This window comes from Liolophura sinensis, chromosome 13, assembly GCF_032854445.1.
Source record: "Liolophura sinensis isolate JHLJ2023 chromosome 13, CUHK_Ljap_v2, whole genome shotgun sequence".
NCBI lineage: Eukaryota > Metazoa > Mollusca > Polyplacophora > Chitonida > Chitonidae > Liolophura > Liolophura sinensis.
Window position 1 is genome coordinate 11,278,409 of NC_088307.1, and position 13,768 is coordinate 11,292,176.

A 13,768-nucleotide genomic window follows, 5' to 3' on the forward strand; every position below is an offset into this window, starting at 1 on the left:
CGCTACATGTACACGTACTTGTAAGGGTATACATTCGCCATGTTGATAGTTTAATTTGGATTATATTTTTATTCATGAATAATGTCTGTTCGCCTGTTCGGAGGACAATAAAAGATGTCCTGTATAGTCAAAATGGGACAACTGCTCTAAAATGATGTAAGTACTTGTATTAACATTTATAGATGTGGATACGTACATACTGTGTACATCTAGTTCATGTACTTTCTATAAGTATAGAGGCCAGTTTAGTCTTTCTGGCAAAAAAAAAAAGAGTTTTTCTGCTTTGTTTTCTTGTGTTATCTGAAGCCGTGAAATACAGTCCTGGGTTGTTGGGTGATAATGTAGTAAAACTAGTGTCGAATCCCTTGGTATCCAGGTTACCTGTGGGATTAGCAGTTGCTTTCAGGATAAGAGTAGAATCATATTCCATGGTATTCATAAATGTATGAGAGTCGAAACTGTTTATGGTATCAAATTATTTTACAGTTGTAGTGTACTGTACTTGCGGGTAAATGTATAGGAGTGACAGTTGCTTTTTTAGGATATTTGTGGATATCATGCGGGTAGGAGTTTGTGGTGGAATTAATTTGAACGGTCAAAGCACTTTCCCTGTCAATGAGAAGAGAAGCTGTTTAGGATATTTATGTGACTTGTTCATCCAGGTAACAAATCATTTGTTATCCAGGTAAGAATAGGAACTGCAGCTTAGGGTGTTTTTTTTTCCCTGGCACTCCATATTCCTCCATGCGTAAAATGAGTGAGTGTACAATGTATAAGTGAAAAATTCATGAGTGTATGGCATTAAAACAGCAGCAAGTAAATCACTCCAATTTATGGTACATGGTGTGGTACAAATTGATGGAAGCGTTTCTTAGAACAACTAGGGTACCAGCGTTTCTTAGAACAACTAGGGTAGCGGCCCAGCTGGCATCACAGCAGGAGACAGCAAGGTGGGAGGCTGGGTTGGGAAGATGCTACTGTTTACAGTTCACATGACCCTCTCACTTGCCAGTTTTGACTCTGCAAATGTCACCCCCATCTGCGGATTACTCAGACTGTACTGTACTTACATGGATACCTGCCCTTTTTCTTTCTCCATGCTCACCCAGTGTGGGTCTCTAGGAGCTCGGGTGGGGGGGGGGGGGGGGGGGGGAGGAGGAGGGGGGGCAGTCATTTTGACACCTGGTGGTGTGAGGTGAAAGTTGTGTGTACATGTACATGTATATTCGCAGATGTCAGAGGTCAAGTCGTGGGTCTTAAGCCTCAGTTAATACTTGAGTCCGTCTTAAGCCTCAGTTAATACTTGAGTACATATAGTTACATGTACTTGTACAGTGTGCATTGACTGTAAGGGGATACAGAGTCAACCCTGATTTCCTAAAAAGCAGAGCTACAGTGTACACACAGTCCGTACAGTTGCATAGTTTTTAATAATATAATAACAATTTTGAGTCAAAAACTTTACCAAAAAAAGAACCAAATTTAATGTTAGTATTTTTATTTCTTTGTAGTATTTTGGCATTTATATTCCTAATTAATGCAAATAATAGGAAATATGACCTAAGCAAGGAATAACATATGGATGGCGATGCATTTTGTGTTTGTATAGACTAAGCTATGTAACTGGCGGTATGTTTTTAAGATGTACTTGCATTAAATCTCAGATCGATACTTTGTGACTTTATGTGGAACTAACATGTTACTTACTGGCAATAATCGAAATACCCTGGTCACATGTTTTCCTAAAGTCCCTTTTTTGAAGACCATTTCACGACAGTCCTGTGGGGAATTATGGTCATTTTCCAGGACAGTAATCTCAGCCAACATATGCATATATCTATCCTTTCAAACGAGAATTGTTTAAGTTATGTAAAACCACAGTTATTTTCCCCAGAAAACCGTAAGCATTGTAGGAATTAAAGTATATTTTTTTTATCAACAACAACTAGCGTAATTCTCCAACCTCTTCACGTGTTTGCAAGGTGTTTATTATTGAAGCATATTGTCAAGGCATTATTCTGTGCTGACTGATAAAATTATTCTTTTTGTGAAACCCTGAAATTGGCCAATCTAACCAATGTGGTTTTATCTCCAAAATCAAGTTCAGAACGTGCTTTATTTGCACTGAAAGTTGCTCTTAAGACAGCACATTGTGTAGTGTTATTGCTCAGCCTATAGAGACTCCATGTGGGCAGACATGTACATGTGTTGAATTCTCGAAGCTGATGAAAAGCATTCCTATACAGATTTATCAGATAACTTTTGGGATTAACTTTTGGGATTAACTTTTGATACAGGATTCATAAATCAGGTGTGGTTTCTGGGTCTGTATATGTATCAGGCCTACGTTCTGTGTAGGCTTGGTTGTTTTCTGTTCTGATGGAAGTTTTAGTGTGATTTCAGTGGTCGTTGAATTTAAAATATAAAATTGTGGCCTTCATTTTGCTTGTAATTTGTTGTGTGTAACTATGGAACCAATCTGCGTATGGATGATGTAATATACATATGTAAATGTGTATGTTATAAACTTATTACATTGAGAAAAAATCTAATTTTGGAATGAAACATCATTTCTTTTTATGAACCCAAAAAGAAGCGAAAAAGAAAAAAAAAAAAGAATTTTCTTGTCATGAGACAGACTTATTCGTCTTAGGCATTTATACATGTGTGTATGTATTAAGATCACAAATGTATGTTTGTGGAAGTCGGAGAGTTCATCAGGTACAACGTTCAAGGACGATAATCTGTTTTTTAACTGTCCTGGAAAACATAACTAGTGTACAAACATTTACTTGTGTTGGGATAGGTTTGTGATTTATCATGTATACGGCATATTATGGCCATGTAAATGGGAATTCCACTCCCAGTATACATGTAGATTATGTATATGTATACAGTAAAGCACAAATAAACAGTTATGCGACCCCTCCCCCCCCTCTTCCCTGGTAAGAGAGGACCCATTCATCTGTACATGTACATGTTGGGCTTTAAACAAAAATCAATCAAACCAATGATATATACATGGACATGTATGGCGTAAATAGATTTGTATTCAGTACAAGGCTGATGTTATAAACGATATCTAGGGTCAACTGTTGGTACATCCATCCATGTTACATAGCCCTTGATGTGTGGGCCTGTATAGGGTTGGTTGCTGGTGACATATGGTGGTACACTGTAAAGGGCAAATCTGGTGGTGATAGTGACTGACTAAATGCTGGATGCTTAGATTCCACAGGGGCTGTAAAATTGACAGGGACAAGTCTGTAGGGTTTTAATTGTCACCCCCATCCCACACTCCTTTGGCTCCTCTGGGTGTATTGATAGTATAGACTGGCTGAGTTATCAGCTGTTCTCAGGCCACATATGGTACAGCCTGGTATTTAATCCAGAAAGAGAGAGAGAGAGAGGCCTGCAGACATTAGTGTGTGTGTATATATATGTATACAAAGTCATTGGTTTGTCACATTCAGTCAGAGAGTACTGGACTGTGGAGCTGTAGACACATCTGGCTGGGACAAGAAACACTGCTACATGTAGATTTGGACCTGAATACAGAGAAAGTATACAAGTGGTGCCAGGAATCTTGCTGATGTGGGAGTTGACCACCAGAAAGTCCTGACTTTGTCACTGTGCAGTCACAAGGCAGTGATCCAGGGACTTGAGCTTCTAGTGTTCTGTATTTGTTGTAGCTTTTGGATACAGAGAAAGTGTATCATTTTCATCAGCTATGAATCCTTATGGTACCAACATTTGTCAACAGAATAAGCCCTGACTTCTGAAACTGTGCATACCTTCACAGGGCATTGAACTACGAAGTTGAGCATTTTGGTTTTGACAAGATTCACTGCCACATGTGTAGTCCATTTGAATGTCCCAGTTGTGCCAGGAATGATCAATCTTTATGATATGCAAATTGGCCAACGTTATAAGTCCAGATTTCATCAGTGTGCTGTCACTGGGCACTGAACTGTGGAGTTGACTTCTGATTTTAACCAGAAGTATGGATATTTGTTTGAAATGATTGGAACTTTATCGGAATCACCAGATCAAGTGGTGCCTTTTTTTTTTTTTTTTTTTGCTCATTCGCAGAGCAGAGACCTGTGAAGTAGAAACTCATTTAGGTGTGAAAACAAGTTAATGGTAACAGCTGGGTTTCAAGTTGAATTTCCAAGAACCTTTGATAGCGTGTGATCAGAACCCAAGAATTACTTTTACTGTATGTTGGTGAGTAGGATTGCTTAACTGTGGCATTATCACTGTACAGGTAAATAGCAGTGAACTGTAGACACACACCTTTGGAATGTTAATTGGGAAACTTAAACCTTGGTATCACCAAGGACTTGAAGGGACAATCCTTGACTAACTGAAGAACCGGCTGTTGAGTGTTTTCTGGAAATATTTGCCTCATCTCGTTACCTGTGATACATGTATTTTGATACATGTGTACCTATCGATTTTTTGTCAAACATTTGTGCGTCCATGCACGAGCACCTGTATCATGTATACACCTGAAGCGATTGGATCTGGGTTCTACATCGGTGTGATTTAACCAAGACAACTTGCGGCAGCTGTAGAAACAGCATAATGTCTGAGATAACCGTGGCACAGTTTCTCCTGTTTGAGGAGAGTGGAAAGGTTTGTATATATTTTGATGTTTAAGTACGTGTAGATGTGTGTTTCATAGTGTGTGTCTGGTCACATAGAAACTGGGCCTAGTTGGTGAAAAATGTATTAGCTAATACTGGTATTAAGTTAGATTTTATGCTTGAAATTTTAGCCAAACTCAAAAGCCAATGCAGTTGGAGTATATACCAGCAGATTAAGTTTATATTTAATATACTGGTAGGCAATTATTTCGGGCACAAAAGTACAAAACTGAGGACTTGGTTTGAAATTAAATCTTGTATTAAGTCTTAAGATACTCCAGGGCCCGCTTGTACAAAGCCTTCTTAAGGTTATGAGCACATAATTACCATGGCAACCAGTGATGTATTCATTACGTCTCCATGGTACTTGCAAGCTCATAATGTTCTGTGCCAGTGAGCTCCATGGAAATTTCAACATGTACAATGTAGTTGTCAGGTCATCTGTGATGTACTTGGGTTTGTATGAGCGCATTGTTAACCAATGTATGTTGGACATAGAGTATAAAATTGAAAATGGTTAAGATGTGTGTTACATTAAATTTTAACAGTTTACATTTGACACTTTTTTTTCTCTAAACTTCACAATGTTGAATTTAGTATATACCTTAAGTAAATATGTAAATTGTTTAAACCAAATTGTTGTATTGTATTTTGTTCTTTTTTGTATACTACAGATATTCTTAATGCAAATGACCATCAAGGCATCCAGAGAAATTCTGTATTCTGTATACATGTACATATAATACATATGCTTTTGGTAGCTTTGACTAGGTCCCCATACTTCTGGTACAAATGACTAAGTGTTTTGTATACACTGGAGACCGTGAAGGCCTGTGCGCATGCACACAAGTCATATCAGTCACAGCTGTAACGCAGAGGTGTATGATTATCTCAGATTATTGATTGTGTTCAATTTGTAAACAGTACACGTCAGTCCGAATGAGAAGTCATCCTGACTCATCATCTCGGAGATAACAGGTGTTAAGGAAGGCACCTGATAAACTTTCCTGTGTGGCCCTTATAAGTCCAGCTCTGGGGGTCGTTCAGTTAGCTAGTGTCACATGTGGGTGTAGAGTTTATAGATCGGTCTTGGTTTACAAATATTACATCGTATTTATTCACATACTGTCTGAAAGTCTGTTTATATCAGGTGCATGTGGATTATCCCTGGGTTTTTATGTACAGATACACCTACACGTACCTGTACAGTATAACAGTCAATTAAGCTAACAAACTGAAACACTATCAGTTTGGACCTTGTCTGCAAGATGTTGATATGTCAAAAAATATGATCGATTGAGCCGAGGTACTTTACAAACGTTGAAACCGGATCCTTCCTAATAGTTGATGTGGTTAATGGTTATGCAGAGTAGCAGGTTTTATCAGCAATTACATAGAGTTGGGAAAGTTTCTACTTTCTGTTTTTCAGTTGAATTTTTCATTTGGACCAAAATGTCTTCAACAGTTACACGTAGTTTTAATTAAACAGATGTATGATGTGTGTTCATCCAACTGGAATTTTGTTTTAATAAAAAAAAAAAAGTTTTTTGTGAATGAGATTTTAGCTGGATGTCTACAGCCAGACTCAATCACAGACAGACAGACAAAAAAAAAAAGTTTTTTGTGAATGAGATTTTAGCTGGATGTCTACAGCCAGACTCAATCACAGACAGACAGACATACAGACAGACCGACCTGTGGCTTCATACAGAGTTTTACAAGCAGTGCTCATGTACCTGTACTTCCATTAACCTTTCTGGGATAGACTTTCCTATGTATAAATATGCAAAGATCAGCTTGGAGCAGATAAGCCACGGATCTCGCACATACATGTGCACATGCAGATGTGGGGATACCCATGTACATATTCGCCTTTATGACATTTACTGGGGGGGGGGGGTTTCCTGAAATGTACATTACATTAAGCTTTAGGTCAATGCTGTTAATTTTGTTGGCAAACGTTGACATTTGTATTTCTAACAGATATGTTTTTTACGATGGAATTCGTGCTCTTAAGTGTGGCCATACCTGTACAGTCTTACCTACAGTTCAGTGTTCTCTTCTGTTTGCAATAAACTTCCACCCAATACACTATAATAAAACCATGGAAGATGAGGGGAACCAGCATTCGCAAACCATTATAATTGCACTCTTACTGTATAAATATGGGCTGGGAATTGTTCATTTTGCAAACGACGTGTGCAGTTGTTATTATAAAATTAGAATCTCTGGCTGTAATATATTCTGGTTTGCCTTGAGGCTGGTTGTCCTGGCCTCCACCCGTATTTACATCAGCTCGGTGAGAAAATGAGCGATAATTTCCCCTATAAATGGAAACTGTAGCAATCGCGTATGTATATGTGGAAAGGTGAAATTGCGGTAATGGTGCCCTGGACGAGCAGTCGTTCCATGTTATTTACAGGATAATGGATAAATGTCATGTGCTAGTTATGCTTAAACCACCCCTCCCCCAGGACTTGTCTATTATATTCTGAGAACCCCAATAGACTGGTAAACAACCGCAAAAATTACCCCCGTGAAAAACACGGCAAAATTTTTGAATTATCTAGCAAATTCCTGATATTAATCTAAGTAACTTGCCCCCTTTTCATGAAAACCATTATTAACATTGATAAGAAAATCATTCCCCCAAGATTTGTGGTTTGTTGTTGTATAAATTTGTCACCAGGTTGCTCTCATGTCATTGGGCGTGGTATTTTCACCAATAAAATGCATTTCTGTGTCAGATGCAGAGAATGTTATGTTCTTCATTTTTGCTGTTGTTGTTGTTGCAAGATTTTATTTTCTACACCTTTCATTTCCAGGGCAACAGCCAGGGCAGTCAAGATTCCTTGGACAGACGGGCGAGTCTGCCACGGATGAAAAGTTATGATGCTGTGGTGTTCGACGTTCTTAGAGTGTCACCGGAAGACTTTGCTGTAAGTTCATGGTCTTTGTAATTAAAAAAAATATATGGTGCCATATTTAGTGTGATATCATGCAACCTTGAGCATGGAGCTTTCTCTGAAGTAGCTGTTGAAATGAAAAGTCCTTGAGTATGACCTTAAACATTAATTTTAATAAATAAATTATATATTTCAATTAAAGTTTGGCTTGCAGAAAGGACATAAGGCCTTAAAATGATCCTTTTGATGCCTTCTCTTTTTTCTGATGAGAAATTTGTCAAATTTCCGTACGTGGGAAGGTCTGTCAGCAACCTCCGCATGGTATTGGGATTTTTCCTCCCACCATAATGGTGGTCGCCATCATATAAGTGAAATATTCTTGAATATGGTGAAAAACACCAATCAAATAAATAAATATCAAACTTTCAAGGAAAAAAAGAACCTCTGAAGCTTGATGACTCTGTCAGAATTATGCGAAAAAAAAAAGTTCAGCTTCAGGTGAATTACAGGAAATTTATAAATAATTTTTCCATTCAAACCAAGAGTAGTTTATCTATGCTGGCTTTGTAACATTTGTTTCAGTATATTCACTAAGATGTCTTTCCTTTCATCTGCCAGTTGTAACAAAATGTTGTAAGAGATACAAGTACATGTATACTATACCTTGTTTCTGTGGTTATTTTTTTATTTCAGAGCCAAATTACTTTATTGGATTTACCAATATTCCAGTCCATACAGCCAGATGTAAGTGTCATATGTTCTTTTATAGTTTAATTTATTTTAAACATTTGATCAAGCCATATTGTGTCTTCAAAACTCAGTAAGAGATATACACCAACTCTGAGGAAGAGCAAGTCTTCATGTGGGTAATCAGTATTTTGATATTATCTTGATGCCCTTTGCAAGATCTCTTTCTGTTTCTGTTTTTTGTTATTTTGTTAACTAGTTCAGACTGGAAGCACTTCTGTATATGCAAGTCATTTATTTGTAAACTGTTGTTCAGAACTGTAGGTAGACAGGTGAAAAACTTTCAAAAATCCCAGTCAGCTGTGAGAGTCTTTCTTTAAAAGTGGAAGCACATCTGTAAATACAAGTCATTTGTTTGTAAATTGTTGTTCAGAACTGTAGGTAGGCAGGTGAAAAACTTTCAAAAATCCCAGTCAGCTGCGAGACTCAAGGTTTCGTCAACAAACAGCTGTTCAGATGCGCTAGAGAAAGTCGGTTATCATTACCAGAGTTGTTTATACTCGATATTAGGTACATTTTCACCAGTGTTTACTTCATAAACACAGTTAATATACCTCATTTCTGGCAACCAATCTTGGGTTTTGGGGATTTTTTTTTCTTTTTTCAGTCTTTGTGGTTTTTGTAAGTGCCATTAGGTAAATCTCTGGGATATTTTAGCCCATGTAGCTTTGGCACTAGTTTGACGACTGTGGAATGCAAAGAAACCAGAAACTCTGTTTTTGTGGGTATTTGAAGCACTGGATATTAGCCAAGTGTACAAGCCTTAATGAGCTGAGCCTTCCGGAGCTTTATACCCTGACAGAGACAGTCTAACGGGGATGTTTACAACACTGGAAACCTTGTCTATCTTTCTAAATGCACTCCTGTACATTGCGATACAACCTACCCTCCAAATCTCTCTGTCTTGTAGACTCTCTTTAGCCTTTCTTTTACATGCATGTACAGAGCACAGGATTCTGTTTCACAGGGTGTAAATACATGTAGACTACAGTTGCAATCCAAATTTAACTCTTTTAAAAGTTAAATACACTGTATTTCAACTGAAGTTTAAAACAATTTTGAAGTGATGCAGTTTGCTCGATTCTGGTTGATTCGTCCACATTTTTGTGTAAAGATTAATTACTTATCACAAAAAAAACTTCGTCAAAAGCGTCATTTTAAGGCATTTATATGCTTCAGTGCATTTTTTTACATGCCAAACTTTAGATGAAATACAAATATACATGTACATCTACATCATATCAATAAAATTTTGACAGCTGATTCCCTACAATTTCAGCCGTTAGTCTGAGGACCATCCATTTTCAAATATTTTGTATTATTTTCTTTTAAAGATTATGAAAATGTATAGGTTTTGCGCCCCTAGTGTTGAAATAAGAACATTGTAAGAACCATATGCTCCTAATTTTCTGTGCTGGATCCTAGGACAAACTTGATTAGCCTATTTAATTTCATATGCCCAGCAGCTTAATTGGTTGACAATTGAATTATTGGGTGCTGTGATCAAACTTAGACCAAATGTGTGCATCAAAGTATCCCACAGGAATTTTAAAAAGCATAACCTTTTATTTTGTGGGTTTTGTACATCTGGGATATCGCAGTTGAAAGTAGGCAAAATCACCCACATTGAGACAATCGTATTATCAGGAATAGTTTTAGCCAATCAGGCGCGAGTTATTTCTGTAGCCCGAGGATGCGTTTTTTTTGTTTTAACTTCCTGTACTTAGTTCATGTGACCAAAGAGTGTGCTGATGATTGGCTCACAGCAGTTATTATATGACTGCAAAACTAAGAATACATATTCATGTAAGCTGTTTGTGCCTGGTCAGTTTATGAAAGTCACCTGACTGAACATTCTCATGGTACATGTGCAACAAGAATCTGAAGAGTGAAGCTGTTTGTGTTGTACTTGAATAACTCTATGCATCTAGCACAAGATTTTCGGGTTTGTTTCCATCCTTCCATCACCTGAATCCTGATCCCCTATCCCTATCCTGACCTTCATCCCCACGTTTGAACCCCCATCCTAAAGTGGAGCTGTTTGTGTTATACTTGAATAACTCCATCCATGACCATATTTTGGGGTTTGTCTTGTCTTGAATCCCTACCCTCTTTCTTGAACCCCATCCCTTTAATCCTGACCCTCTTTCTTGACCCCCATCTGTTTAATCCGGACCCTCTTTCTTGACCCCACCCTCACGTTTGAACCCCCATCCTAAAGTGGAGCTGTTTGTGTTGTACTTGAATAACTCCATCCATGACCATATTTTGGGGATTATCTCCATCCCCCATCCCTTTAATCCCAACCCTCTTTTCTAATCCCCACCCCTACACTTGAACCCCCATCCCAAAGTGGAGCTCTTTGTGCTCCATCTATAACCAATTCAGAGTTTGTTTTCATCCCCTGACTTCTGTCCCCCACCAGCCACCACCCACCCCCATCCCCTCCAGCTCCATGTAGATTAGCCCAGTTATCTGACCCACACCTACACTGATCCCTCAGTCAGAGCTGAGACATTATACTGTTTGACTCAGCAGCTGGTATCACTTCACACCCAAACATTTACAGTAATGGGAGGAGGAAGGGGTGACCCTCTACATGTAAACACACACAGTCTAGTGAAAGGAGGGTGGGGAGTGGACAACTCACATAATCTGGTAGATATTTCATCATAAATGACTGTCAGGGAGGGAAATGGTTTACAGCTCCTGTTCAAACTGATAAGGCAACCCCTACTGCCTCAGAAACTGCACCCTGAGTAATCTAAACTTGTGTACTAAACCCCCTGATCATTCCAAGGGAACCACCCTTCTCCGTTTACTGATGTCTGTTTACATTATTTTCAAAGATTTACTCTTGATGTTTTGGGGGTTTTTTTTGTATTTTTTACCCACTCTGCCATAGCACTAGACTCTTATCTTATCAGCTCAGCAAAAGAGCTAAGTGTATTATCAAATGACTGTGTTCAGTGATTTGCTGGAGGTGGACAAATGTCAGTGAGTTAAGAAAATATTTTTGTGTTCCATAAATCGTTAGGATAGATATAGATGCGAGTAAAAACATTTTACAGTCAACATCAAATTAAGTTTATGTTTTGAGGGAAAATTTGTCAAACACTCAGAATTTCCTGCTAGACATAACTGTAAACACTGTAGCGCAGATTTCATCTTGTGTTTTGAGGAACTGCGTACAGTGTACATGTACACAAAATGTAGTTTTGAAAATGTCACAACAGTGGGTGTATTCACATATATCAATGGTTTTAACATCCTATGTGTTAAAACTTTTTATCCACCGGTATCTAAAGACAAAGAACACACTACCCGGAAGTATATGTCCGATGAAAGACCATTTAATATTGTCAAGGAAGATAGTTTGACTTAATTTTTTAGAACATTTTTCAATAAAAAAAAAGAATTTAATACAATACTATCTTGGCCCTATTCTGAAGGGGTTGGTATGTGAATGGGTGGGAGTGTGAAGGGGTTGGTATGTGAATGGGTAGGAGTGTGAAGGGATTGGTGTGTGAATGGGTGGGTATGTGAAGGGGTTGGTGAGTGAATGGGTGGATGTGTGAATGGGTGAGAGTGTGAAGGGATTGGTGTGTGAATGGGTGAGAGTGTGAAGGCTTTGGTATTTGAATGGGTGGGAGTGAAGGGATTGGTATGTGAAGGGGTTGGTATTTGAATGGATGGGAGTGTGAAGGGATTGGTATGTGAAGGGGTTGGTATGTGAATGGGTGGGAGTGTGAAGGGATTGGTATGTGAATGGATGGGTATGTGAAGGGGTTGGTGTGTGAAGGGATTGGTATATGAACGGGTGAGAGTGTGAAGGAATTGGTGTGTGAATGGGTTAGTATGTGAATGGGTGGGAGTGTGAAATGGTTGGTGTGCGAATGGGTGGGAGTGTGAATGGGTCAGTATGTAAATGGGTGGTAGTGCAAATGGGTTGGTATGAAAATGGGGTGGTATGTGAATAGGTTGTGAGTTCGGTGGGATTAGTACATGCAGATTTTAATATTTGAAAACAACTGAATTCATTCTCCTTTCTCTCTTGCAGGAAATGACATCGTGTGCATGGACAACCAAAGAGAAACTAATCAAAGCCCCCAATGTTGTAGGTTTTACAAGAAGATTTAACCATGTAAGTTGACACCTGCGTTAGAAATCTTTATTGAGATTTATCTTACTCTCTATTAAGGAGGCTGCACTGGATATTTATGGCAAATAATCCATATTTGCTTATCAAGTCAAATTTTTATCACGAAAAGTCCTTTGCCTTTCTGAAAATATCAGACCAGGACCTGTACACTTTATATTGTTGAAACGATTCTGAACGACCTGTATGAATTTTAAAAACGTTATTTCAAATTTTGAATAGTAACACATGCACAGACAAGTTATCTGTTGCAGCCTCGTGCAAGTATGACCCGAATTTTAAGTCTGATTTGTGTTTTAGAAACGTAATTATTTGGTTTGTTAATAACAGAATAATGGCAAGAATTCCAAAAAAATTTTAGTTAAATTCCTGTTGTAGCCTCAATTCAAGAACATGTGTGCATACATTGTAGTGGTTCATTGGATAAAGTGTTGACTTTCTGATGCTGATAACCAGTGTAGTTGTAGACTTGAAATCTGCTTGTCATGTGCCTATTGAGGTATCGGTGGTACCGGCAGTTTTTCTCTGGCAAGAATTCTGATTGCTGTCATACATATATAAATGAAGTAACCCAGGAGCCTCTCATCAATGTGGTGGCTGTGAGTTCAAGTCCAGTTCATGCTGTCTTCCTCTCCGATGGTATGTGGAATGGTCTCGTGGCAACCTGCGGATGGTCGTGGGTTTCCCCAGGGCTCTGGCCGGTTTCCTCCCACCATCTTGAGAACGGTGTAAAACACCAATCAAATAAATAAATAAATATAAGTGAAGTATTACTGAGTACAGCCTTAAAACTTTGTTTAAAAAACAGTATATATATATATATATATGTACTATTGGGGGGGGGGGGGGACCTCTCGAAAGGCTCAAGTCTGGTATATAGAAAATTTGTCCCTTTTCCCAACCTCATTAGCATAAATGTTCATGTTAGAATTAAGTCAGCATTATCCCTTGCTGCTGTGAACTATTTTCGAAGCACCATTTGCATCACACTCGAAAACCAAAAAGATAAGGCATTGTAAGGAAAAATTCTCCCTGTTTTTTCTGGATGGATATTATATTACGTGTACCCTAAATGACCTTAAATTTCACCCACAAAAGTGCATTTTTAGAGGCAAATAAATGTCACAAAATGTTATTTTGGTGCTAAAACTTACAATTTTTCAGAACAATATTATTCCATGTTCCAAGCAAATCTTAAAACCACCTTTCTAAAATCAGTAGTACACTCAGAATCAGGAAAAATTAGCAAGTTAGTTACAGGCGAAATTTAAGCTCATTTAACCTCATTTAGATCATTTTGCGGTCGC

General features: G+C 38.2%; 1 protein-coding gene across 1 annotated transcript in view; it reads left to right on the top strand.

The window, feature by feature from the left end:
• The window catches only part of LOC135480081 (ras-specific guanine nucleotide-releasing factor RalGPS1-like), a 65,415-nt gene that overhangs the window by 30,180 nt on the left and 21,467 nt on the right, over positions 1-13,768 (top strand). Inside the window, exons 3-5 of the mRNA XM_064759826.1 lie at positions 7,475-7,588; positions 8,249-8,299; positions 12,363-12,446. Of these exons, the coding sequence (XP_064615896.1) occupies positions 7,475-7,588; positions 8,249-8,299; positions 12,363-12,446 (249 nt within the window). The remainder of the gene's footprint in view (positions 1-7,474; positions 7,589-8,248; positions 8,300-12,362; positions 12,447-13,768) is intronic.